Below are 27488 nucleotides of genomic sequence, written 5' to 3'. Positions count from 1 at the left end.
GCCAACCAGCCATTCACTTGAGCAACATTGAGGCTTCATGAGAAAGAGGGGCAAAACTGGCCACAACACTTGAATGACAGCCCGCAACACATTTCTCCCATCTCCAGCCAAGATGATGATCTCTAACAGAAGTAGGCTGTCAGTCTCCTTGGAAAGGGCTTCTGCAGCCCCATAAGCTTCCCAGGTCCCAGAAACAGTTAATCGCCAGCACAACATTAAGAGATTTGTTCAGACCAAGATTTGTTAAAAGCACCTTCAAGGTACTTTCGAAATGCAGCATAAGTCAGAAAAGGTGATCTGGCTCATTGCAGGAACTGAGTGGTCTCGTTTTATTTATTTACTGATTGATGGCTTTTTTGGGGGGGACCCAGCCAAGGCAAACTCACAGTATATTTGGAAAGAGTCTCTATACGTTGTGCACAGAAAAGAATCCACAGGCAAATGTCAAAGCAAAAGCCATTTCAAGAGCCATCCAAAACAGCCATGGTGAGTTCAACTGAGAGGCCATGACAACTAGCTGCTGTGGAAGACCACCACAGCTTTGTGACCCTCCACTGCAGATGGAAGTTTCTCTGAGCCATCATTTCATTCAGTACGTCACACGCAGTGCTCTTACCCACACTTCTTCCTACAACACACAATTAAACATCCCCATCAAATTTACCAGAAACAATTCTTTCAAGTATCTAACACATGGACTCATTTTCTTGTAGTGTGGAACCAGCCATTTCGTGTAAGAAAATTCTCACTGCTTCCTAGAGGGAAGGATAAAAAAATAATTCAGTATGAAGGTACAACAACATGCAAGTCATCTCCGTACCTCTAACCCAGATCCAACGTTTGATGAATCCAATGGTCTTTTCTTCCTTGGTCCAATGGCTGCCAAAGCTGTGAGGTTAGCTTCTCTTTGTTGCATTTGTGCTAACTCCAATTGCTGCATCTAATTTAAAAAAGAAAACATCTACATTAATTATATTATACAATATCCTAAAGGTCTCCTTCATTTTGTGGCAGCTTCAGACAGCTCTGCAGTCGCTACTGAAACTATGTATTTCACAATATCTTTTCCTGACTTTCTGGACACTTTTGACAGATTCCAGTACTCAGTCATGCTTAGAGCCCTGAAATGCTAATGGCCCTAGAGATAGCACCGTGTAAGTAAGAGCATATGGGGACTGCACTGTGGTACCATTGCAGCCTTAACAGAGCCTTGCTGCTGGTTCCTTAGCTCATAAGCCTTGCCATTTCTGATTAACAGAAAATAATTGATCAGAACTGGTTTATGAAGCTGGATTAGTGTATTAAGAGTTGAAGTTGCCATGTTCTGTGAACCGGGCATATTCTTAATTCAAAATCTCAATTTATGACTGCACTGCAGACACTCAATTTCTTCACACTGTATTACCTGAACCCAGCACTCGATATTGCCATTCTGAAACACCCTATTATCCAGCTGAACAGCACAACTGCCAGTTCACTGATATTCTTTCTTTTCCCAGTACATATTTCAACTTCAGGCATATCTGAAGCAAGAGATACACAACATATTTTTTTTTTCACTCTTCTCCAAAAACCATTCAACTCAAAAAATCCTTAGAAACAACCTCCACCTGGGTTAGGTAAACTTAGGATGGGAGAGAAACACACAGTCAAGAGGATTTAAGAAAAAAGTTTTATCTCTGCATTTCAGAGTACTTACTACTTCATTCTGTCCGACAACTGTAGACACCAGCTGCTCTGGAGCGCAAGCCAGTCAAGTCTGCTAATAGACTTACTAGCTTGGACCAACCACCTTGCTAATGCAACCACACTGCTTTCAGGTCCACCAGCTGTCCAGCTTGGAGCATGGGTGGAAGGGAGTACACTTCTCACTCTCTCTCTGTAGAGAAGGAAGCTTTTCTATTTACTCAGGTTGAGTTTGTCCTAAAGGACAAACCTCTAGGTTTGATGTTAATCCTTAAATGGTCTGACATGCAACTAAAACAGGTCCTTAGCCTATGTTCTCCCCAATTCCAGGATTTACAAAATCTGTTTGAATGGGTATTCTCCACATTCATGCACGTCCATGTCTTTAAACAAAAAACAGCCTTATCATGGTGGCAAAGCATCCAACTCTCCTTCCTTCCCTCAACCCCGCAAATCAAAAATTTTTTAAAAAACCAACTAATTGGAATTCCTCATTCAGTCAGTACAGATATCTTGCTTACTAAGCTTGCAATATACTATGGTTTTGCTTGCTTTTTAGCTCTGAGATCCCACTTGGAGAAGAGAAATTCAGCTAGTAAGAACTGAGCTTTTAGCACTTACACAGCATTACTCCCCCACTTGATCCTACTTAAATAATTCACAACAACAAAAAATACCATGGGGTTTGGAAGCAGGGGGGCTGGGCAGCTTTTTTTTGTTGTTGAGAGTTTGGGTTTTTGGTTGATGGGATTTTTGTGTTTGTTTGTTTTGGGCTTTGTTTTTTTTTTTTTTTTGGGGGTGGGGGGGAAGTATTATTTAACTTCAGATAAGTAGACTCATTCTTACTTTAGTGATACTGGCAGTTTCACATCAAGTAGTGCAACTTTTTAAAGAAAAGTGGTATTTGAGTGCAAGCTTCCTAAAAGGACATCCTGCCCTGTAAGACTCAAACTAAACACATGCTCCAGATTTTTCAACAGAAATCAGGGAATGCAAGTTTTGACATCTGTATCTTGAGAGTAGTTGGGGTTCTTTGTTTTCTTTTGTTTTTTCTTTGTAGATGAGACAAATGATTCAGTTATGAAAACAACACCATTTGCAAGTCAGCTTTGATCACACTATGTAGGCTTTTCCTTATAGAAATGTAGTATTTCTTCAACGCTAGATACCGTCATTGACTTACCACACACACAATTCTTGCTTTTGTGTGCAGTATAAACATTTATAACCGTATTTACCAGAATTACTTTAGGTCTGAATGTTTTTTTTTGTTTGTTTATCTTTTTCATAGTATTGCTTTCAAGAATATTTTAGAGACTGTAAGGTTTTACATCCCTTAAACTTGAAAATTACAGTTCTGCCATTCTCTGACATTACCTCCAGCTGGCCTACTTGCATAAGATGTTTAAGATAAATTTCCCTTTAATCTCAGTCTTAAATATGCTTATTTATATTCAGGAACACATTGCAACCAATCAGGAACGGGGGAAAATAAGACAAAATCTCAAAAAATAACTTGAAGTTTCACAAACTCTGTGAAACACTGAGGCTTAGAAACTATTTTTATGTGATGTCTTTATCACTCCCTGGATTAATCAGGAGCAATAAAACGCTGGGATTCTTTAGCAGAGGCATGTGCTGGCTTCTAGCCCCAGCTGCCCAGGCCTCCAACACCTGGAGCCACCCCCACTTACAGGCAGCTACGGAGCATCCCCACAGAAGTACACCTTCCTGATAGCCGTGTAGTTGAGTCATCACAGTGGTCGCATGTACACCACAGTCTTCTTGCCGCGAGAAGAAGCACTACAACATGCCATGCACATGGCATCCCTCTGGGGACAGATTAAATTCCAAAAGGCTCCAGTGGCAAAGAAAACCAGAAGGGGAAAGATGATTTGCTTTATTGTTAAGAATTATTACACTTAAAATGAAAAGGATTTCTAAAGCCATTAAGCTTCAAACAAAAAACCACAAAACCAAAACAAAAGCCGTTATTAGCCTAACCTTGTGCTCCATCCCTAGGAGTCATTAGAGAATATATCATACCCCCCCCCCCCCTTCCTCAACCCTAACAAAACACATGGAAACCAGCTTCACTTCAGTTAGACATGCCAAAAACAGGTGGCTGCTGAATATTTGGCCGCTGGCTTGAAGCAGCATTGAAATAAGACCCCGCTCTCCTTTTTACAGCTGATGTTGATGGGCAGCCATGGTAAAGACTGAGGACACAAGGCAGAGCTATGAGTTAAATACTGAAGCGGCTTTGGGTTGGCATCAGCACAGGGTAGAGGGGACTGGGTAGGTGGAGTGCCTCCCTGTGGAGTACCAGAATGTTCCTCTGGCTGAGAACTGGGTAGTGCCTGGGCACCATCACTATTTACCCATCATAATTCAAGCTGACAAAGCATGCTGTCCATCCAGAAGCCCTGCAGGAGCAAGCACTGCTGCTGGAGGGCAGTGCTGGCAGAAAACCCACAGACAGAAAAATGGGATGATACTTGGTGGATGGTATAAAAAAGATGCGCTTTCTAGAAACAGAATCGATGCATCTTTGACCATGGAGTTCCCAAGACAATGCTGGAAACTCATTTCATTACCATCATCTACTCTTCCCAGCGCATTTACCACCTCGTAACCAGTCAAAAGATTTCTCAAATCAGGCAGAATCTCACCAGGGTTTTGGAGCGAAAGAAAAAAAGAAATCATAGTCTTGTTGCATTCTAGACATCTTGGGGATTTTTCTGAGAATATAATTAAGACAAATGAATTTAAACACTCAATCTCCATAATGGACTCAACAGATCCCCATTAAGCGATATGGGCAGGCATCCAAATTACCCTGCTGAAGCCAGCGAAATCATCTCCTCATCAAGTTTTGTTCCATTAAAAAGTGTGAGATTAAATGTCCAAACATTGTGCGGGCAGTTAAAAAGCACAGGATAAGGAGAAGACAGGCAGATAACATCAAGGGATACCTGAGGATACTGGCTGGCTAACTTCTGCCAGACTTTCCTAAACAAGTTTAGGGAAGAGCAAGAGGCAACTATGTTAAGTCAAATCTGCCTTTAACAGACAGTTTTGTAGCACACAAGTTAGGGCAGAAAGATCAGTGCAGCGAGTGAAAGACAGTAAAAGCAGTACATACACTTTCTTAAAATATAACATAGAGAAGCTGCATCTAGTATTTTTTCCCTTCTAGGGGCCAGTTTTACTAATACTGGCGTCTCTGACTATATTAGGATACAAATAGGAACTGTCATACCCAGGTTTGTATCTTGAAAACAGATAATTTTTTTCCCTTGAATGCAGGAGCGTGTAACAGCAATTCAAGAGGAGCAGGGGGAGCCTGCACCATACGTTGGAGCCACAAACAAGCAGGTTTCCCCTTAACCTGACCTACATCTGCTGAAAGATGCTGCTGTCCCACCACAACACAGGAGTCCAACATACGTTCTGCTCAAAATTCACTCCTCAGGAAGGGCAGTGAGAGGGGACAGTCTCCAGGCAAGAGGCAAATGAATGTTCATGCTCCTTCTCCCTCCTTTCCAATTTTTACATTGCTAAGAATTGCAGTACAAAGAGTTCTAAAAACGTGTGTAAAAAGATCAAATTGCTATGAAAACGTTTCAGAACTTGTAAAATAGTCTTTGTTGCTGCTGGCTTTTTTAATAATAAAAATAGGGTTTAAAGTCTGGTCTTGCAGCAAGCAGGAATCTCTAGGGTGACACAATAAGCATTTTAGTTAATCTGACCTGCAGCACAAATCAAGAAGTAAGGTATGTTTTAAAGTCCTCCCTTATAGTGAAATGGCATTTGCAGCATGGCTGTAATCACACAAAATGAAAGGTTTTAAAATTGACCTCTCTGTTCTTTGCTCAATCCTCTACTGAGAAATATATTTCTTTTCCTGCTCACAGAAATTCTATCTCATTTATATCTCTTATTGCACATTTCAGAAAATATGCAAAATCTATTTTTACTACTACACAGATGACATTTTTGTGGCATTTTAATATTAAAAATTAAATTTCAACTTGCTTAAGATGACAAGAAGTACTTTAGCTATGAGATGCTGAGACTTTTTTTTGAAGCAATACTGCAAGTTGGTTTTAAACCCTTTCAGTTACGAAGTACATGACACGCGGTTGGTAGCATTATCAGAGCTCCAATAATTCAAGTTACACAAATCTTGCAAGATTTTCCCTAAGCACTGCAAGGAAGAATCCCTTAAACACAACTGAATAAAGGAAGAAGTATACTCTACTACAAAGTCAACTAATTCACACCAGCTAATTGTTAATGTGTACAGCAGCAGGTGGCTGTATTATCAAAGCGGGGGAAATGGAAAAGCTACCCAGGTGAATACATACTCACCTTTGAAAAAGAGTAACGAAAACCCTCACATCTAGTCACAAAGTACCCAAAGCAGAACAGGGTATTTGGTATAAGCTGTCATAGAAGACAACACACATGAAACCTTTACTCTCCAGATTTTCAAGAATAGTTTTACCTAAATGTTACCTAAATAGATTTCTCTAAAGATAGACACAAGAAATTAAGCATCTGTATTAGCCAGGGCTCAAAGAGCAGTAACAGGTCTGAGGTTAAAGAAAAGCCCGGACATGTGGCACTTGTGCAGCACGATGCTTGCAGATGACATGCATCTCAAGAAATTCATACCACTGCCCACTTCTGCAGGAGCTTCAATATGTAAAGTACTAGGAAATAAATTAAGAGAGATTTGTTTTCTCCACTACTCAGATTTAAGTGCTAGGAATTTATGTTTAGAAAAAAAACCACCCCAAAACAGTCTTGGCAATACAATAACAAATAAATACAGCCATATGGATGTAAACGAGCTCAGAAGAAATGATGGTAAGACGTATGGGGAAGCTAAACACCACAGTTCTGGACTTGGTTATAAATAATATAAGGGAAAGACTAAAAAGCATATGTACGAGATACTGGGTTTAATATCAAGGAAAAAGGGGGGGATGTCTCCACATATGACATTGTAGGCTGAGGGAGTACGGGACAGATTAAATAAATATTTAAAGTAACAGAGAACTGGCAGGAGAGGAAACCAGGGGAGGCTGAAGACAAGTTAATGTATGCCTAAGGGTTATGTGTGCTATCCAGCAATAAGTACATCAGGAGTAATAAAAGCACTAAAGTAGATGAACAAGAATTTGTATAAGACTTGCGGGGGTGGTGGTGGTGGTGAAGCAAGGAATATAAGCACACAAAAGAGGCAGAAGCCCCTGACTCTTTCAGCTTCCACAATCAAGAAATTAAACAAATTAATGAATATTAAAATTCAAAGTTAGTCAAAGCAACTGTGCCCAAATATTAATACTTTTTTCCATCTTGCATCAGTGAAAAAGGAACCTGAACACCCACATGGGTCTTTACTGTATATTTTTAAAGAATTAAATATTGAGGTACCTTTTAAGTGGGGTCACTTAACTCACTGAATTGAATTCTCTCTCTTCTTTCTATCCATCCTTTTTTCTGACCATCTTTTTCAAAGTTTCACTGGGTTTCATTGTGTCCTTCATTTAGTGCTTTGAAAGTTTTCTGCTGCTCCCAGTCACTTCTCCCTTCATTGTCTTTGGAAAAAAGGAACTCCAATTCTTTCATATTCTCTTTAAGCATTTTAAGGAACTTGTGACGAAAATTAAAAATAAACCTTAAAAATCTGTTTTCAATCCCAAGCCTCTTGTACTGGTTGTCATAAAGCTCAATGAGCACTACTGCCTCCAGCCTCTATCTTTCCTATACAAAATTTTCTGCCCCACAGGTTGAATGCGGCTGAATAGCAGACTTCTCATATGGGGGACATTCTCTGAGGAAAACTGACATTTGAAGGCTGCATATTTAAACATTTATCATCCTCTCCCCTCTTGCCTATAATGCAATTTCTCTTCTTGCAATTGCTTCCTTTCAAACTGTTTTAATTAGCCATACAATTAGTTTCAACTGACTTTTCCCTCCGTTGTAATTTAGATTTAACAGCAGAAAGGCAGAATAGCATGCACTGGTTTGATATGCATTCCTAACTTATAATAGCACTGTATGTAATACTGTAGGTTTCTTTCAGGTTTATATTCCTCATACATATTCCAGTGGCAGAACAGCCCCTACCATGGCTGTGTCCCCAAGACCAGGTGCCTCCTCTGTCTAGAACTAAAAGGTGCAACAAGATATTTTGGAGAAAACCAGAATTTTTTTCCAGTATAAACATGAAATAATCTATCCATAGGAAAAAAAAAATCCCTTCAGTTGATATTTGACATTCTCCAATATATAAATAACTAGGTCCCCACAGAATTTAAGAGTCCAGGGTGCAATGACTACTTGACTCCTAATTTTGCCTGTTCTTGTTAAGGATTTCCCAAGTATGGAGTGTCTATTTCCTTCCACTAGGTCTTGTTTTGTTTAACGATTATTGATGCATGTCTGTGTATTCCAGAACATTTGGAGGATGCTTTCCCCTGTGCAGTCTCATCAATTTGCCCTACTTGGAGGCCCAGAGAAGTTCATGGGTGTCTAGCATCCAGCACCAAGCTCTCTATGTGTGCTTTCAGACACAGCCCAGGCTACTTTTGTTGCAAGGCCAAGAAAAGGCTACAGCACACCACACAGCAGTATGTTCTGTAGTTTTTGTTTCAGATGCTATCGTGTGTGAGAAGACTGCTCAATGACTGACAGCAGACCTGCGTTATCACAACAGGACAGTGTCCAGCCCTTGCAAGACATTACTTTAAAACCAAGTAGTTATTCCAAACCCACGATGTTTTGAATTATTTTCAGCTGCTGTAACACTGCATATTCATTCACTCACTCTTGAGGTCTCAAAACTAAAGAGTGTTTAAGACTTATCTTCCAACTGCAGGTTTCTCCACTGCATTGTGCAGTCCATCCAACACTCATTCTTGGCAAAGAGCTCTCTGGCTGTCCATTATATTCTTTTTGTTGTACTTTTAGTCCTAAAATTTCCTTTATTAGCAAGTTTCTAATCCAAGGCCATACTTTCAGATGGTTACGTGTCCATTATAGTCACTCAGAGAAACTTAGAAAAGGCTATTTGAAAATTCAAGAGGCTTAATGGAGGTTGGGGTGGGGGGGTGGCTTTTGGTTTTTGCTACATAAAAATAGTTGCTGTGGTCTCCCAGCCAGCTTGTTTTACAGTATCTAATGCGGTATCTCAGTTGTTCTTTTCTTACACTCCTTCAAAACACCAAGAGGAATGCCACATAAACAGGGATTTGGTTCACTTTTCAGTTTGCCCAATAATCTAACACGTTACAGGACTTCCATCCCTGACTTTCTAAGATTTGTAATACACTGAATCTCTCATGATAGCTCTTTGCTATTTATAGGGCTATGCTGCAGGTAACAAAATCTATGTCTGTTCAATAATCATGCTTTTTTTTTTTTCAAAACATGCAGAAGCAGGTAAGAAACACTATAGAATAATAAAGATAATATAAATCAGATAATTAAGCAGAAGTTCTCAGGATGCCACCGAAGGCTCATAAAAAGCCAATTGATTGCAATGAGATCTTATTTTGCTCACAGCATTTTGTTTGGTTTTTCTGAGAGGTTATGGTTAACTAGGGAGGTCTCCTTTTCCCCTGCCACAAGAGTGGTCTTAAAGAATTTGAACCATTAGCTCCAGAAGACTAAATACAGAAGCAGCACAAAAGGTGTGGGGAAAAAAGAAAACAAACAGCTTGCAAATGTGGGTTGGAATCAGTAGAGAGAGTAGCATTCAAAGAATCAGGTTACAGTTACTTGTTATCTGAGAACGTGAGAGGAAATAAGGGAAAGAAGGCAGACACATGCAATAGAAAAAAAAAAAGCTTATTTTTGAAAAACAATGCTACAGAACAACTAAATTTCAGTCATTAATACATAGCACCCAGGAACTCACTAATATCATGCAGACTTTTTCTCAGTGTTTTTGATGGGGTGTGTTTTGTCTCTACAAAAAACACTAGGGTTTGCTATTTTCCTCCCAGTCAGTTGATGCTAAAGGTATTGAATTTTCTCAGCATCTCATCTGCTGCCGTCTTGTGATATCTGTGTCAAAATCATAACAGTAAAATGCACAAGTGCATCAGGCAGCAGGAACAAGGGACTGGGAAGACCTGCACAGTCATAACTAAACTGAACTGCTGGAAGAGCAAGGATGGGGCAGGCAAGTCTGCTGTCCATCAGGTGCTTGCTCCACACGCTCCTTCCCCTAGTTTAAGATGCGGCTGCTCACCTTTATCCACCAATAGATGATGGAATGTGCCACAAGGTAAGAGCAGAGATGAAGGTAGCCACTACGGAATAAGCAAAGATGCTATCAGTACGATACCTGCTCGCTCACGCCAAGCAGCAGTCTTGCAGGCATAATCTGAAAGGTTTGCCCAGCCTGAGTCTTAAGCTTCCTGAAGCCATACTACAAGCACACCCACTTTTGAAGATGAGAGACAGAATTACAAAAGATCAGGGTTTATATTTAAATTTACAGAACACACCGTTTAATGCTGACATTTTACAGGTCTTCTGGGATGCGCTGTTCGTATGGCATGCTTGTGCATCTTTCAGTATCCTACACCTACTCAATTTAAGTAAGCTCGTTTCAGAAAAGGGATGAAGCCAGAGATAACCTATAAATACAGCTACAAGAATTGCATCAACTGAACATTTTCTTTGTAACTGGTGTATAGTTGGAAGTAGAACAGGAAATAGCAGAAAGCACCTAAAAAATGTTATGGTTTAAAAGTGCAAGCATCAGGGACAATGTGAGGACTGTATCGTCTCAGCTTGAAGTGGCAGATAAGGCTGAAAGAAAAGCAGGGGTAATTTACCCAGACTTCAGGAACACAGTTGCACAAAGAGCTAGCCCATGAGGTGAGCAAGGACAAAATTCTTGAGTGCACAAAGGAGCAGCTAGGGGCAAGCCTTGCAGCTGTCTCAGGAGGAATGTGCACTTTCTGTAGGTATTAAAATCTGCTGAAACAGGTGAAAGGGGGAAGTAAATAAAGACTTTATTCATAGCAAGCTACATAGACTAAGAATATAGGAAAGTAAATGACTTAGCATAGGGGAAGTTTGAGGCAATAGGTCATGTAAGAAGGGATGAAAAGGTCACAGCAATTATGTACAGCCTTTTGGATAAAAGAATCCACTGCCGAGTCTCTGGATGTACTTCCAGCAATGTTAAGATGTTGCCTCCAGCTGCTGGATGACAGCACATCCTGGATTTATAAGTATTCATTGTTAGGATGCACACTCTGCGTTTTGGGAAACATTGCTTTAGAACATGCTCCAGTGCCATTACCCCACACCCTCTCCCTTCTCCTGGGGGTCACCATCAACACATAAAAAGACAGCTTTAAGGAAGGAAGACCCATATTCGTTCTTAAAGAACTTTAGGGGGATCAGATCAGACTTTCCAGTGGATACTCAACCGGAGTGGGTCTTGAATGGATCCAATTCCAGCTGACAGAGGTACCAAAATTCCCAAGTGTGGTTTCTTAGGAGCAGGCTGCACTCACGACACAAGACAGACAATGGTCTTTTCAGGCTTTCATCCCAGTATACACTCTGCTCCTGCATTAACAGTTTCAGCCTTGGTATATTTGTTGATTTTTGTTTTGCTCTTATTCCAGCTCTACTCATGTTTGCATTTTTTAATGTAAATGTGTGCTGACCATTTATCTCCAGACTGTAAATAAAGTGCCAAAATTGACCAGCAGCATTTGGGCCCATTTCCACTCAAGCTGGAGATGGTCTCACAGGTAAGAAAGCACTCTCAGCACAGAAGGTGGGTTTCCCATGTGGCATGTGAAGCCTGGAGAAGTTCTGGCTGCCTCATTCTCCGGAGAGCAAAGCAGCAGGACAGAGGGCAAGGCAATACCAACACAAACATCTGCATTGTCCCAAGAGGCACATATGCCTCCTTTTGGTGAAGCAGTTGGAGAATGTCACTCTGGGAGCAGCACAGTGTGGAGAAACATGCAGGGCAAGTGCAATGAAGGCTGTGTTAGTCTGGCACAAGATAAGATGCACTGAAGGAGGCGAGCTCAAGCACTTATATTTTTTTTTTAAAGATTCTATAGATTATTGTTCAGAGGAAAAGCGAAAAGAACCTGCATAAATGAATTGCTTTGCAGTGTTTTAATGAAAAGAAAGAAATTCTAGAAACAATCGAATGATGCAGAGGTAAAGCCACCTACAAAACAAGACAAATTAGCATCACCCACTGATTGTTGATCCTGGTGGCACTAGAGGCAAACCGGGAAGGGCTTTAGGGCAACTTTGTACTCACAGACGGTAAGCATGAAGAAAGAGTTATATGCAGAAAGAATTAAAATATAGATAGTAAAGCAAGTTCCTCCTCTCTCCTCTTATTTTACAAATTTCTTCTACTATGGTGCAAATCCAGAGCATTGATTCTAATACTATTTTACTGGATTTCCATTTGTTTTGCCTGGGCTCCTACATTAATCCAAACAATAAGGGCCTTTAAAGCATTCATAAATAACCTGCTGCTGCTGCTGGCACCTAGGAGCCAAGTGCAGCAATGTTAAGCAACAACAAATTTCATAGTTCAAGAGGCACAGTTAAGGAAAAAGGTTGCTCAGAAAATCACTCTCATTTAGCACAAAGATCCTTAAAAATTGCATGAAATCAGTCAAGTAACTATAGAAACCAATTTCTTCAGCTCTGTATCACACATCTCACACCTCAATTGTCTTTATTATCGTCTGCTGTCAGATCCTTAATCAGAAATGTGAACAGGCTTGATGATTTATTCAGCAGGGAAAAGAATCTGTAGGTCAAGTGAAAAATTTCACACACACATACACATGCACACACATCTTCAACCTTAGGTACTTTCATTTCATTCTGTTCCCAGTAGCTCTGGGGGCAACTCCAGTGAGATCCAATATTAAGGCTCAATTAAAATAAGCTCCAATTAGTGGAGCTTTTTTCTCCCAGGCTAGAAAAGTCAGGAAATGGATATTGGGAAATGTAAAAAGTCAGCTACTGAGAGGAGGCTGCAGACATAAATGAACTTATTTGTTGATTTCTACAGTTGCTATGCAGAGGCCTCTGGGAGTAAAAGCTTAACCAGTCTAAGCTATAAACTAAAACCCCTGCAGCTAAACATGAACTGTGTGAAACAAGGGCTCCATTCCAGAACAGAAAACTGCTGGGCCCAGAAAATTAAAAGCCAGAGGCGTTTTCCATTTAAAACTAAATCCCAGTACCGCCTCCCAGCCAAAGAATTATAAGCAGTATCAGATTTACAAAACGAACAATTACCCTGGAAAAATGTAGCCTATTGTACAGTCCCAGATGCTAAATCTCAAAGTTTCTTTTTTTTTTTCCTAATCCCACATTATATTCCTACCAAGTGCACTGCTGCAGTTTACAAAGGACCGTTTCTAGACAGGACTGAAACTACAAAAATAAAATGTTAAAAAAGAGAGCTCATAATTCATTGACCTCATTTGAAGCACTGCCCTTGCCTGTGGCAGTTCCTGTCCTTCCCCAAGGCCTCTAACAAATGGTATGCAGCAGCAAAATAAACCCTGACCTAATTGCCAGGACAGGGCTGCCAACCTTCTCTCAACACACAAAGGCAAGCATGGTAACTGGAAAGTCCTACCTCTTTTGCTTTCTGCTTTAACCGCAGAGTCTCTGGATCTTCTTTACTGGAGCGGCTCTACCAAAGGAAGAGGAAAAAGATTGAATAGAAATTACTGGCATCCAAACACTGTCGTATCCGTTAAATATTTAACAAATGACAATTTTCTCTGGTGATTGAAAGATTTAGCTCCAGGGGTGAATGCCTCAATCCAGACTGGCTTCCCTCCCCCTCCACGCACATACGCGCACCCCCCTCCTCATCTGGGCCGGCTGCCTCTGCTCTAGCCTGAAGCAAGATTAAGCTGAAAATGATGCTAACACTGTCAGTCAGGTCCAGTCTAGGCATGATGTTGTTCATGTCAGCAGCAGACACTTAAAAAGGACAGGAAGTATAGGAAAGAAAGGGAGTCGTACTCGTGCAAGTACAACACGATTCTTTCAAGTCTAGATCAGGCTTCCACCCAAGGGGCTCCAGAATCCAGCTTAAAACAAAACCAAAAAAACCCCAACAAACAGAAAATGATTAAGTCACGTCTCATGGAGGAACATCTACTGTTTTGTTTTGTTTTCCTTTCCTTTTTTTTCTTTTTTCTTCTTTTCTCCTGTTCTTGAGAGGAGGGAAGGGGAAAGAAAGATGGGTACTTATTCCGTACTAGCAGTGGCTCCATCAGGGGTTTGCAGATGCTAGGGTACTAGCTCCCAGGCTAACCTTCTGATCTGACTACAGAAAACACAATACATCTGGCAGGGCGGCGTGTCTCACCAGGCTCCAGCTTATACAAGCATAGTGAACCCATATTTTCAAACACAGTGCCATACACAGATACGGAGAAAGACATACCAATTTCAGAGCCAGAAACAGAGTCAGGAAGGATGTCTACGGCTATGTGAATACTTTTGTTTCATTTTGACCAGTAGGAATAATCTCAAAAGAAGAGTTCACCCCACCACACATTTGAAAGAACTCCTGTTATTTTTTTAAAAGAATGTAAAAAAACTTAAATCCTTTTCTGTATAGCCTAAGCTATCCTAAACATTATGGACTTCCAGTTACAGGGTTAATGGTTACTACATTTAAAGCAGAAATAGGAGAAACCTGAATATGTTCACCAGTGTAAAGGATATCACTACTTCCTTGGAAAGCAAGAAGTGAAGTTCTTACCTTGGCTGCTCGAAGCAATATTTCACGTTCCTCTTCATCCTTTCTCTGTTTTTCTAGGTGATCAAGCTTTTCCAGAAATCTCAGCTGTGCTCTGGTGTCACTAGATACAACGTACCTATCACTCCCCTGGAAAGAGAAGTTTGTTACAGTCAACCAGACTTTTATAGAGCTAATAAACCCAGTGGAAACAGCCTGAAAAGAACAACGCTTTTTTCAAAGCTGAAAAGTGTATGCTGTTCTAGGAAGACTTCAGGAGCTAGGTAGTCATTTACACATCTCTCCGCTGAGGCATGTTTCCTGGCATCTGTGACTAGTAAGGGGTTATTGAACAAGTGACATTAGCAACATGTAGTCTATATTAGCTACAATAACAACAAAGTCTTTAGGTAAAAAGGCTAAAATTTTGTTTTAAACAGAACTTCATATCCAGTAAGCATATGTACGAGAGTCTTCTGCAAAGGTTAAGAGGGAGGAAGAAAAGAAAAATTATAAAGCAGCAGAACATCATAATCCTTCCTCTTTAAAGAGAAAAGATGAACAAAAAATAAAATTTGGCATTTTAAGTTTCTAGTGTTTGGTGTCCAGTTTCAGCCATTTAATCCAGAATTTTAAATAAGCCTCACCTGGTATTTCCAAAAAGAGGTTTTATGGAGAAGAGGGGTGGTTTATAACTAGTTGTAATGAATCTTGGGGGTGGGGAAGTGACATAAGTTATATATGGTTTATTATAGCTTTAGGAATGCATATTTTTGCTTTGGTGGATTCTCTCAAGTCAGAATAGTTTATGGCAAATGTGACCTGTGGAAGTCATTTGATCCAGCCCCCTGTGCAAAACTGCGCCTGTGAATACTAACGAATAGTTCCAACAATGACTGGACATGCATGCATTGGAACAAGACCTTTTGGTCTAAAAAATAACAATAGTTTTATTTTTCACACTATTTTTGCCCTCACTGGGAAGTCTAATGTCAGCTTTACTTTAGATAGGAAAGACGACAGAGAAAGGAATTATCTAAAACATGGACAACTGGCAGTGAAAAGCTTGGTTTTACTATTCTGCTCTTCCAATTACAGGCTATTTAAGCCATGCGTTGGCCAGAGGGCATTAGGCAAAACAAGGTAGGGAGCCCATTCTAGCTGAGGCATGTCTGTGCCACCTGTTTGCACCACTCTTAAATGCACAGTCTAGAATCATCATCCTTCTCTTACTTTGTGAACTTGTCTTTCCCTGAGAAATTTATCCTTGGGCTTTTACCAGCCAAACACACTATATACTTTTAGCAACCCTCCTTTCTACCCTACCCGTCTCATACTTCAATGAAGCAACCTTGACACAGAACTGCTCTGGAATAAGCACAGCATATTTTACAGCTATGTTTTAGGCAAGGATATATTTTAAGTATATGGACCATCGGTGGCTTCAGTTGCTAAATTTTTAGTTTTCAAACACTATACTCAGGCTCTTCTTCCCACACCCAGCCATATACTTTTAAAAGCTGGGAGGAAAGTAAAAGTCGTCTTGTGGGTCACTGTTGTCTCCCAGCCAGAATTCTCACAACCCAGCCAGAGAATGAAATCAATCCTTCTTCTGGTATTAAGGTTGGTCCTTTTCAGTGAGCCATCACATTGTCATGTATCACCAACTGTGGCTCACATCACACCATGTGTTGCAACTGAGGAGATTTTCTTTCCCAGAGTCTGTGGCTCTGCAAAAATGTCCAAGCCTTTCCACCCCTCTTCTGTTACTGCTCAAGATTTTTTTACTGCTCCCCACAAAGCGTATGCTCAGTACATTAGTACAATTTGTTTTGAAGTAGCAGTTTATAATAATACACCACCATGCTGCAATCTTTTTAAAGGGACAAAGAAGAAAGCCATATTACCAGAAGATTTCCTCCAAAGTTTGAAAGTGTTTTGCTTTGGAGAGCTCAAAGTCAGAGTTAGATAGGTTTTTCAAGTCAAATCTAATCCTGTGCCAATTAGGAATGCAAGCCTCTCAACCCAAAGCACTACCTTGCACTTATATGGGACAAGAAACGGGTGCATCCATAGCAGTATTTCAGCTCATCATCAACTGTTTTAAAATACCTTATTTCAGGTCTTTTTAGAAGAGGAACACCTGCAATTATATTTTGTCCTACTGAAACTTGTTCTCCATGATCATTTAGCACTGAACTGCTTAGACAGAAAATATTATATTGTGTACCTGTTCATAACTTGTAGCCATTACTGTAATGAAAAGGCAAGTAGGATTCAGTTTTTATCCATATAACAGTTTAACCTCCTCACATAAGGCCAAAATGTCCCCAGCTACAACAGTGCAATACCAACAAAACTGTTCTCAATTACGCTTGTAACTTTAGAATTTAACTTAGTGATAAATAAAGCACATTAACCACACTCTGTGGTTAGAGTTGTACGTGCCAAAGCTGAACTTGTATATCTGAGTTAAAAAAATCATTTTTACTTCAACTGAGATAAATTTAACCTGGAGTTCACTTCACTATCCTGAAAGAAGCTATTGCTTTCACACAATAGCACATTAGTGCATCTATACAATCTTCTTATGAAATCCATTCCCCTGAATTTTTTTTTCCTTCAGGTGAAACGTACATACTCAAGACTTCTCCAGGGATGTGCTCTAAAGCAGAGCTAATTCCTACCAAAAGTTTTTACCTTGGGTTTACACATATTTGAAACATGCAGCATTGAAGCAAAGCATTCCCAGGTATGTATTCAGTGAGAAGAGAGCTGACAACAAATCCAGGAACAGCTATATGCCTTGTCTGCAATTTGCAACTTCCTTCCTAGATTGTCACATACCTGTAAATGAATCTGAAACCTGATTAAGGCGCTGGCGGTTTAACACCAGGAATGTATTGCGTGTCCAGGGGCACAAAGGAAAAACCCACATACAGGGAAGCTGCGCTCCACTTCAGTCCACCAGGAAAGAAGTTGAAAGAATCCCACAAAGACCAGTTCTCCCATGAAATCTGAACAGTTTAAGTCATGTTAAACAGCCTTGCTGAGGACAGAGCAGGAACACAGGCAGTTGCAGAGGCTCAGCTACTGTGTGGGAGCCTATTAAGCTTTGGCTTTTATATAAGCAACCCCTAAACCAAATTAATAACAGAAAAGCTTCTGATCAGTTACTTCTGCACTCCGCAGTTTGATGGCGGTGCAGGGTGGGTAGGAGGAGGCTTACTGTTTTCACATCTAGGATTGCTCACTCCTTCACTACATTTAGAGCTGACCCCTTAAACCAATGCAGCTGCCACACCATATTGCCCTACAGATAGTGCAGTTTAGGGTTGCGGTGTTTTACTGCTACTGCACATGGGGAAAATGTTTTCACGGAGCAATGTTTATAGCACAGCACCATACCATGCCTCTCGAAGCCATGTGCTCATGGGCTCCAAACATAGGAGCATGGCAGTCATCTCATGGTGTACTGAATCTACCCATACCAAAATGTTTTATTACCATTGTACTGTTTAGTTGCCATTATTAATTCTGGTCTTGGGTATCATATTATGTCACATGCATATTCTTATACCTCAGCAGTTCTCCAGATTACAGGAGGGAAGCAGCCAAGGAACCAGACCAGCTAGCTAATTGCCTTTATGGTCTTACCAAGGCCCTACAAAGGCACTGCGACAAGAGTCACAGCACAGAGAGCAGTTTACAACAATCTGAAAGGCTATTCCTACTTCAGGTAAAGAGATCACCGTGATGGTTTTACCTTAATTAAGTTAGTAACTTCCAGTTATATAATCTTTTTTCTCAAGTTTAGAAAAAAAGGGCGGAAGTTGACAAGTCTACATGGCGCCACGGTGTGCAGCTTTTATCCTGCCAACTCTCTCTGCACGACTAGCCATCAGATGTAAGCTGCTAGGCATGAGCTGAGCGAACTGGGAAGAAGAGTTTCCTGAATATGATCCCATGAATTATTGGCTTTTGGCACCAACTTCTACCCTAACAATAGATACCTTTGTTTCACCACCCCTATCCCTATTACTGTCCGTCTTTTTGTAATTAAGATAGGCCAATACAAAGCCTTACAGGGCAACTACCCAGTCCTCTCGGAAAGGCTCTGGATAAATCTCCAAAATACATGGAGCCCACATCACACACTGGCACCTACTGATAGCCTAGAGGGAAAAGAGGACAGGGGCAAGCACTGGGGGAGACTGAATACAGGGCTGTGTAAATACATCTATAAATACATAACAGGGCTCCAAACCCCTGTAGTGTTCTGTTCGTGAACTTAGATTTCTGAAAGCCTGTCAGCATCTCTCACAATAGTATTACTCACAAACACAATCCTGTAGGACACTCCCTCTGCAGTGTAACACCATCTTCCTAACAGAAGAGGGTACCTGTGCCTCTAGGATTACAATGCCCATTACTTTTTTGTTTGTTTGCTTCTGAGAAAAGAGGAAAAGAAAGCAGTCTTATCATTGTTTCTGGCAATTCAATCAGAAAAAAAATCCATCGGTTTTTCTATTGCTTCAGTTCAATGAGAAAGAAATCGGCCCTATCAAGCCCACTGTCCAAAAACATTTCATTATGTCCTTGGTGTCTGTAAGACACTACGTCCTACTGGTTTACTCAGGACTTAAGATTCCACCTCACTTTTGCTCATGAGCTCTATTGGATCTCCCACTTTGGAGAAACAATACAGAACACGTGCAGATTTCTAAAGACTTCTCATAAAAAGCTGTATACTTTTTCAGTATTGATTTTATTTTTGTACTGCATTTTCTTCTGGCAAGGAACGGCATACTCCAACTGTTCCAGATATCACTGTGAACACTTGGAAGTTTCCAAATAGTTCCTGCTCTTTATTATTGCTCTTTCAGTGCTTAAAAGCCTATAAAAAGTGTTTGGTACAAAAATAACTCCTATACTATCAGTTCGTTGCTCTTGTTAAATGTCATTAAGTATAATGCTCCTGAAGAAAAAAAACAACCAAACAAAAAACCCCCCAAAACCACCAACCAAAACCCCCCAAAACCCCCTCAAAACAAAAAACTTAGTTGACAGATTCATCACCTTCTAACTTCCAAATATTTTTCTAAAACAGCTTGATACTGAAAAAAGTAAGGACTAATATCTTATTATTGAATGATAACAACAACAAAAAGCCTTGAAGAGCTATTTTGTCTGCTAGTAGGTTATTGCTTACTATTTGTACCATACAAGCATCTTAAGGGATACTGGCTCACTTGAACCCAATATACTTTATATTGAATGGAGCTAACACAAGAGGGAGAGGAAGGAATCTTAAGTAGCCCTGGTGGAAAAAAGTTCTGGAAACTTTATGATCAAAGGTGTCCCTGCCTTCACATGGAGCACTTTCTAAAAATAAAAAACTCAGTTCAGTTTCCCAAGGCTTTTTATTGAGCCGATACTGCAGTTCCACCATCAGTAAACACAAAAAGTGAACACAAGCCCCTAAATCAACCCGACCACCAAGACCGTTCAAAAATAGCTTTAACATTTACCATGCAAGACAGATTTTTGTCTAACATCCACTGCTTCTATGGAAGAGGAGAAATGCATGCATTTACTCTTATACTGGGTTTTAAGAGCACCTCTCCAACAAGTTGAATGGAAAACATAAAGAACAGTTAGAGGCTATAAACAGTAAAAACAAAACCAGCCTTTGGTAGATACTGAAAATGCACATACTGCATATGATGTGCCTGTACTTGGAAGAGGTTTACCTTCAAGGCTGCAAAGCAGGAAAGCTTTGCTGCAAAACTTGCTTAATGATTTCCTTTACCTTGTGGGTTGATACTCTGTGCTGAGCAGCTACAGTTAGTTTTTCTAGCAGCCCTCGTAATCTCTCCTGTGTAGCATGGGAGATCAAGTTCGCAACATCAGAGTTAAGTTCCATAATGTCATGCCTTTTACCTGTGGAAGCAGAGAAAATCCATTACGTGTTTTAGTAGTAGCTGATAATTGAAATAATTAGCACAGCAGGTATTCTGTTCCCCCTGGAAGTCATACCCATTATGAATAAAGGTTTGGAGATTATGATTTTCCTGGTAAAGTCACAACTTCAAAGATCTTAGACATTACATTAATAAAACTTAGCCTGGAGCTTCAGAAAATATAGACATTGTTTCACTTAGCCTCCAGAACCACTCTCCTTGCAAGGTCATTTCTAGGACAAAGTTAATAAGAACACAAATCAAGCTTCATGTTCAGGGAGGGGGAGAAGTGGTAGCTGTAGAAATTAGTGCCATATTCTGTTAATTCCAGTAATTAAAAAAAATAGAGAATTACATTTTGCCCTGCTTGACACTGTGCTTGTTAACAACTCATGACATTTATTCGACAAGTGGGGATGGTTTTTGCAGCGTACTCCAGGCACATGGGACCCTCTCACCTGCCTTGAACAACCAGCACAGGGCAGACAGTCCCAACCATCCCATGGCAGCAGCTCGGACAGCACACACCAAGTCCAGCCAGGGTCATCCTGCCATCACCTTCAACCTTTTCTCTCAGGCTGCTGCTGCCTCTCTGTTTCAGCAGCTGCGACTGAGGCTGGGGACAGCTCCAGGCAAAGCTCTCCTAGCCTCGCGTCCAGAGCTGGGCATCACCTCCGCAACCTTCCTGCAGCTGCAGGCTGCTGACGGGGAAGACTTCCCATGGTCGACACCATCGATCACTCAAAGCAACTGCATCAAGACACCTGGACAGGAGCAACTTTTCTCTGGTAGGCGTGGCAGGCAGCAGTTTCACACACTTCATACGCTGTACCCATCAGAAGGGCTTTTCCTTGCCCCTCACTGCATTTAGAGCGGCTGTAATACTTTATGATGCAATACACAGCATGCCTTCAAAACCCATTTTGGTATTTAATGCCAAGTGGAGTGTTAAGAATGGATAAACAGTACACTGTACAGAACAAGCCCTAATCATCCATTTCATTTGCCTTTGCTACTCTAAAAGAAAACAAGTAACAATCCTAGAAGACAGGGAGAATCTAAAACGTTTTCCCAGATCTGATCGAAGTGTTCCCACTGTTTGCTCCTGGCCAGTAAGCATTGGCCTGTGCCTTAGCTGAGTGCAAAGCTCATTTTGCTCAAGCACCTTTCAACACTTCCTCAGCAGTTTCCCGCTATACTATCAGAATACTGAAACAGCAACCTAAAGACAAAACAAAAATCTACCCCCAACCTCAAGAACTCCCACCACACACACACTTCCTAAACCAAAGAGGGCTTGGTTCAAGAGCAGGTGTGTTCATTTTCCGAATTGCTGTATTCCCTGACATTATTCCTTTACTCGCAATCAAAACACTTGATTTATGACATGAATTATTATTATTGTCATTATTAATGTGGAACAGCTACCATGCCAAACATGAAACAGCCAGGCTTGTATTTTCCATCTTTAAATGAATTTTCTTCACACCCCAAACCAGATAATTATTCTGGAAGTACTTTACGTTCTAGTTCTTCATAGAAAAACTTCATGGTTTTGTAGAGCTCTATTTTTTCTTATACCTATTTCCCATAGATGAGTGGTTAACGCTCTGCTGAATTTTGAGCAGAGGTTCTTGGCACCAGTTTCAACCTGTTTTTTCCCTTTTCCGCTAGTCCCACAGCACTTACTTCACTCAGCTACGCCCCATACAGCTCAGATGGCACACGTAGCTAACTAGCACAGGACGCGTTGAGGTACAAGATAGCATTTGCAGGTTACATGCTCATCACAGGCTAGCTGCTTAGTTTGGACTAAGAACAAGTTACACATAGAAAGACTTTGCAATCATGTAGGTAAACCACTGTGGCAGAATTATGAATGCACGCAGGAACTGCAGGCTTTCCTGAATGCTCAGCTGTAAAACTCACTGTTCCAGTATGGCAAGCTACCAGGCAGAGAGCAGGAGCAAGGAGTTGAGCAACATTCATCCAGTTTGCTGTAGACAGCAGTGGTACTAATCAGTGTCGCGCTGTACAAATACATGCTCCCGCTCTGACATAATACAACATTACTAAGCAACAGTTCTTGTTTTGCTCAGAAACTAACAGCTGAAATACATACACTAAAAACTCCTATTAGAGTTTAGTCTCAGCCATTAAAGATACATTCCACGGTATTATTCGCTGATACAAACAGCTTTAGCATCTCTTTTGCATAAAAATAACGAAAGATTTTTCCATAGCGGGGGTCGTAAACAAAGGTCTGCCCTGTGCATATTGGCAGTTTGAAACTTCCTCCTGATCACATGGGCAGGATCTGTAATGCTGGTCAACAGAGCGCACATATCCAAAACGGGATGAGGAATGAAGAACCTGTTCAGAAATTCAGTGTAATGCATCAAGTTAGAAGCTCCAGAAATAGAGAAGCACACTTAACTGTTTGATTTGACACTAGCATGTTATGTGTTCCATTAACTTTAAGAGTAATAAAGTTGCTCAGTTCTCTCAGGTAAAAGTAGCACCAATTTCTTTTTTCTGGTTGTGCTTCAGACCAATTCCGTGTAAAAAACTTAGAGAACAGTTGTTTCCTACAAGGGGAAGTAAATACTCAGTACAGTTTGGTAGAAACACATGAATTGAGACAGCAGACCTTAACAGTTCCAGCTCCTTCTTCAAAGATTGGAGGCTGACTAATGAAACAGGCAAGGAAACACTGCATCCATACATATCTATTACATATGCTTTGTTCTCACCTATGTTCAAGATCTTCTTCTGAAGCACTTCCAAGGAGAGAAAAGGTTCATCTGCACACGACCGGATCACTGTACCAATGAGCTCAGAGTTTGTTGCCAAAATGCACGCAGTCTCCTCGTTAAGATTGACCCCAGCCATAGAAGTCACATCATTTATGTCATCTTCATCTCTACCAAAGAGAAAACCAACATTTTATGTTCCATGTAGAATGGAAACAAAGAAAAAGCCTCTCAACTATCAACAAACAGCCACATTCATATATCTTGGAGGCTACTCCTATACAATAGATGTTTAGTGTGGGCGTGGACAGGGACAGAGGGCTCCTAAAAGCTTTCACAGTTCAGTGAAGTACCTCTCAAACATTAGCCTGATGAATGCCTCAGTTGCTAGGCATGCAACTGAAATTTTGAGCAAGCTCAGAAACCAAGGACTGAGGTAAACCTGGATTATAAGTCCCCCACAAACCGCCCACCCTGAACCACTGCTCTTACAGCCCAAAATTTGTTCTAAAACTAATTCACCAGGTAGAACCAAGTGCTGAATAAAGTTGAATACTGACTCATTGAACTTATAAGACAAGCCCATTTTCTGAGGTGCCTACCCTTCAAACTGAAGCCTATAGCACAAGTGTATTGGGACAAACATGATCTTCACTTTTCTTTTAGCAAGTTCCCTTAAGAAGATACAAACGCTCCTTGTCAGCACTATACAGAATCAACCAGACCTTGCCCTTTGAATCAGTCCTACCATACGGTATTTAAGTACATAGGAGGGCAGGATGCTATGCTTCTGAAGAGCAGCAGCAAAGCTCTAGTTCTTAACACCCCTCCACTAGCTGGCTTCTGCTGTAGCAGCTTTGGCCTATGTGTTCAAAATAAAAACTCAACTCTCATGCACTTAGGACTAACATAAGTAAGACTAGCTATAAACATGGCAAAGTTCATGTTAAGCAAATAGCCTATGTGCCTCAGCTTTTTTTTTTAAAAAAAAAGATCATTTTAGTTAAAATTCTGAATGAATTTAAGGGAAAAGTTTTTGCAAGACTTAAGCAATGAAAATACCCAAGTTCTTTTCAATTAAGTTTAGATCATTAAAAGCAAGCCTTTTTTTGCTTCACAAAGTGACAAAGGCCCTAATGGTGACTTCAAGCATTTAGGACCAAAACAAAAAAGTCAGCACTATTAATAGACAGGTGGAAGCACTCAATCTGAAGGTCTTTTTATTTGGAAAACAAAAACCAAAACCACACACACCTGCCTCCTGAAAAGTATTTGCTGACAAGATTTGATAAAGTTAATCTCCAGAAGATAGTGTGGCCTGCATAACTCTTGAACAAAGGATTAGTCAGAAACTTGCCATTCTTAGATGAAATGGGATCTGTTGGCAGCTGTCTTCTGACTGGCAACAGGTAGAAGCTGAAGTTATTATAACATGGGTTGTGGTTGAGCAATACTCAAAAGACAAGAAAGAATTGAGATTTTTTTCTTAAACTATAGATTCGTTTTCTCCTTTGGGCTCCAATAGGTTTCCATGGCACAAGTCGTCTCCCACAAACTACTAGAGAGAAGGCTGGCTAGGAGAGGAGTCCAGCCTTTCCCGTCCCCTCCTGCCGTTCATTTGTGTGCCCTCATGGCTAGGAGTTTCTACATGATTTGTTCAGGGAAAAGGAGACCCAACAGATTCTCAGACCAGCTTCATTCATTAAGTCTAACTAGACATAGTTTCCTGACTAGGCTTGTGCCCCAAATCCATCGTGCTAAGAAAAGCGTTAAACCCTAGGATTGTCAGAATAGTTGAGTGACCACAGTTACGATTCAAAGCTGAAGTCACTGCTGCCAGAACAGCTTCCTTCCTCCTATCCCTTCACAACCAGCAGCTGAACAGTTCCAACCCTGTACTCATGATCTATCAGCCTAACAGAGACCCTGATCTTTCAAGAAGCGTGTAAATGAAGCTTCACTGCATGCTGATTGAGCACTAACTGATCTTCACAAGTACACTTTAGTTTCCTCTTCTTAATGACCACTACAGAGAAGTCTTTGCTGTTGGCAGAGATAAGAATCCCACTGAAGTGCAGTAACTGCCACGGATCTGCTGATAAAGGAGATTACAAAATCAGCACAACTAGCACCAAAAACATATACCACAAGCTTATCAGAGCTGCAGATACTGGAACCTGACACTACCCTGATGGAGCTGTTTAGGGAATCCAAATAAGGGTGCTTGCACCTCAAGTACAACTGTACAGCATGCAGTTTCAGTAAATCACTCTAGGTTTTAATCTTGCCATACTCCAAATATTCAGGCATGGAGGTAAACTTCTACACTATACATCTATCCATCTCTACATACACAAATTTCAGTTCTTTAAAAAGCAGCCTTTATCATGTTACTATTTTCTTTAATATTTTCATGTACACAGTCTCTCTTGTAAGTACATACATACAAGAGCTTATATGCAAGTAGACATCTCTACCTGTGCTGTTTTTAAGGACCAATTCTAACTTCTTCACTGTGGAATATAGTTGGCATTAAGTCACCAAATCACTAGATTAATTTACGCCTATGAAAACACCGCTGCACTTATTTTACTTAACCCAAAGAAACTATCATCACATTTCCTCAGAAGCAGTACTCTCTAAAGATTAATGTAGTTTCAGAAGCCACAATAATTTTGTACTTTTTAGTATTCTTTTTTCCTTGCTGTTCAAACAAATAGTCATTTTAAGTAAGGTATTATGTAGTTCAAGTAAGTCATAAAAATAATCCTACTGAAGTGATAAATTTTAAATATTCCAGGGTATACATGCAGACATTTCTGTTGGATAGAGACTTGCTTTCATTTTCATCTATCCCTCCGTAAAGCCCCTCTTCTACACCACTTCCTTTAATGCTTTTTGCATTTGATCACGTCACACCCCGAAATCAACAAGAAAAATTCTCCCAGCTATTATAAGTCTCCAGTGATTTAAGCTTATCAGAACAAGGGGGAAAACAGAACAGAGTTCTGAGCAATACCCTGCATGGAGTCAGGTTTGACATTTATACCGAATATTCCACTGCAAAAGAAGTCCAAGCAATGCAGATGCACTTAACATCTATGAATTTGCCTGTACTGGCTGAAAAGTGAGTCTGTGGCACCCTCTGGCGTCTGACCAACACAAGTCTTCTGAATCCAGCTTTATTTACTCCATTTTATACAACAGTCAAAGGGAAAACTAGAAAGGCACGCTCAACCCTAACCTCCATGCGCCATCATGGACAACTATGTGGGACAGAACACTTCCAGCAGGGCAGAAACCACCAGTGCTCCCCACCATGGGACAGGAGGAACAGCTACCCAGATGTGCTCCACTCCACTGTCTCAGTCCTGTTCGTCTGCTAGTTGAAACTACTGATTCCTTCCAGACAAAATGCACAAGTCAGAGTTGTATGTGCTTTGGAGAACAACTCTGTTAAACAGAATAGATGCAAAATAACTATTTGAAGATGCAAATAGGTGCCTTATTTTTTCCAGGGTGCTCCAGCACATACTTCACGGAAGTATGTAGAGCAGCTTATAAAAATCCTGATGCTTTTAGAACAGACTGCCCTTTACAATACATGCCACGGGGCGATCAAGTGCCAATGATGCTTATACTTAGCTGAAATGATTTCTAGAAGATTTGGGGGGGAGGCACGAATATTGCCCTTTTTTTCCCTATTGTTTATCTCAAGCAATCTAAACGAGCTCATTACAGAGCAGACATGACCAAATTTCAGCTTATTAAGTACAGCTCAGTGAGTATTACATTCTCACATCCTAACCTAACCTAGTCACGCAATGGCAGAGGGAGTCAGGCTCAATGACATACTGCAATGACAGACCATATTTTGAAGTGTCACATGTACGATCACATCAATTACAAGACACTCTCTGCCCATAACGAATCTCATCACAAAACTTGAAAGGGGCTCATGGTGCTTCTCTCCGTCTCACATATGATCAACAATTGATGGATCACAGGTCACAACAAATAGCTGTGCTAGGAATACTGAAAGTCAGGGCAGAAGAGAACAAACCACTTCCCAGCTTACTGGGGAACAGTGGCCCAGGCCACATTAACACTATGTTGTGCTAGACCTGCTTGGAGAGCGCAGATACTTGACTGGGGGAAGCCAAGAGTTCAGGTACATACCGCCCAGGTTCAGATATATGAAAATTCTCATACATAGTTTTAAAAGTCAGAAAGTTTGGTTATAGCAGTGAATAGAACAACCAGGGGTGTATCCAAAGACAAATTCTTCAGAGA

At 40.7% G+C, this 27488-nt stretch overlaps 1 protein-coding gene across 2 annotated transcripts in view; it reads right to left on the bottom strand.

Moving 5' to 3' along the window:
• TAF4B (TATA-box binding protein associated factor 4b) overlaps positions 1 to 27488 on the bottom strand; it is a 75720-nt gene that overhangs the window by 12296 nt on the left and 35936 nt on the right. Inside the window, exons 10-14 of one of the 2 annotated variants that reach the window (XM_075084896.1) lie at positions 23196 to 23365; positions 20292 to 20422; positions 14504 to 14629; positions 13361 to 13417; positions 821 to 940 (exon numbers count right to left, since the gene is read on the bottom strand). In XM_075084896.1, coding sequence (XP_074940997.1) covers positions 821 to 940; positions 13361 to 13417; positions 14504 to 14629; positions 20292 to 20422; positions 23196 to 23365 — 604 coding nt within the window. Of the gene's footprint in view, positions 1 to 820; positions 941 to 13360; positions 13418 to 14503; positions 14630 to 20291; positions 20423 to 23195; positions 23370 to 27488 lie in introns of both variants that reach the window. The other variant, XM_075084895.1, reaches the window with a different exon arrangement.

The sequence above is a fragment of the Phalacrocorax aristotelis genome, chromosome 2 (genome assembly GCF_949628215.1).
Source record: "Phalacrocorax aristotelis chromosome 2, bGulAri2.1, whole genome shotgun sequence".
Lineage (NCBI taxonomy): Eukaryota > Metazoa > Chordata > Aves > Suliformes > Phalacrocoracidae > Phalacrocorax > Phalacrocorax aristotelis.
Note: the sequence above shows the minus strand (reverse complement) of the source record. Positions and strands in the feature narration are given on the sequence as shown.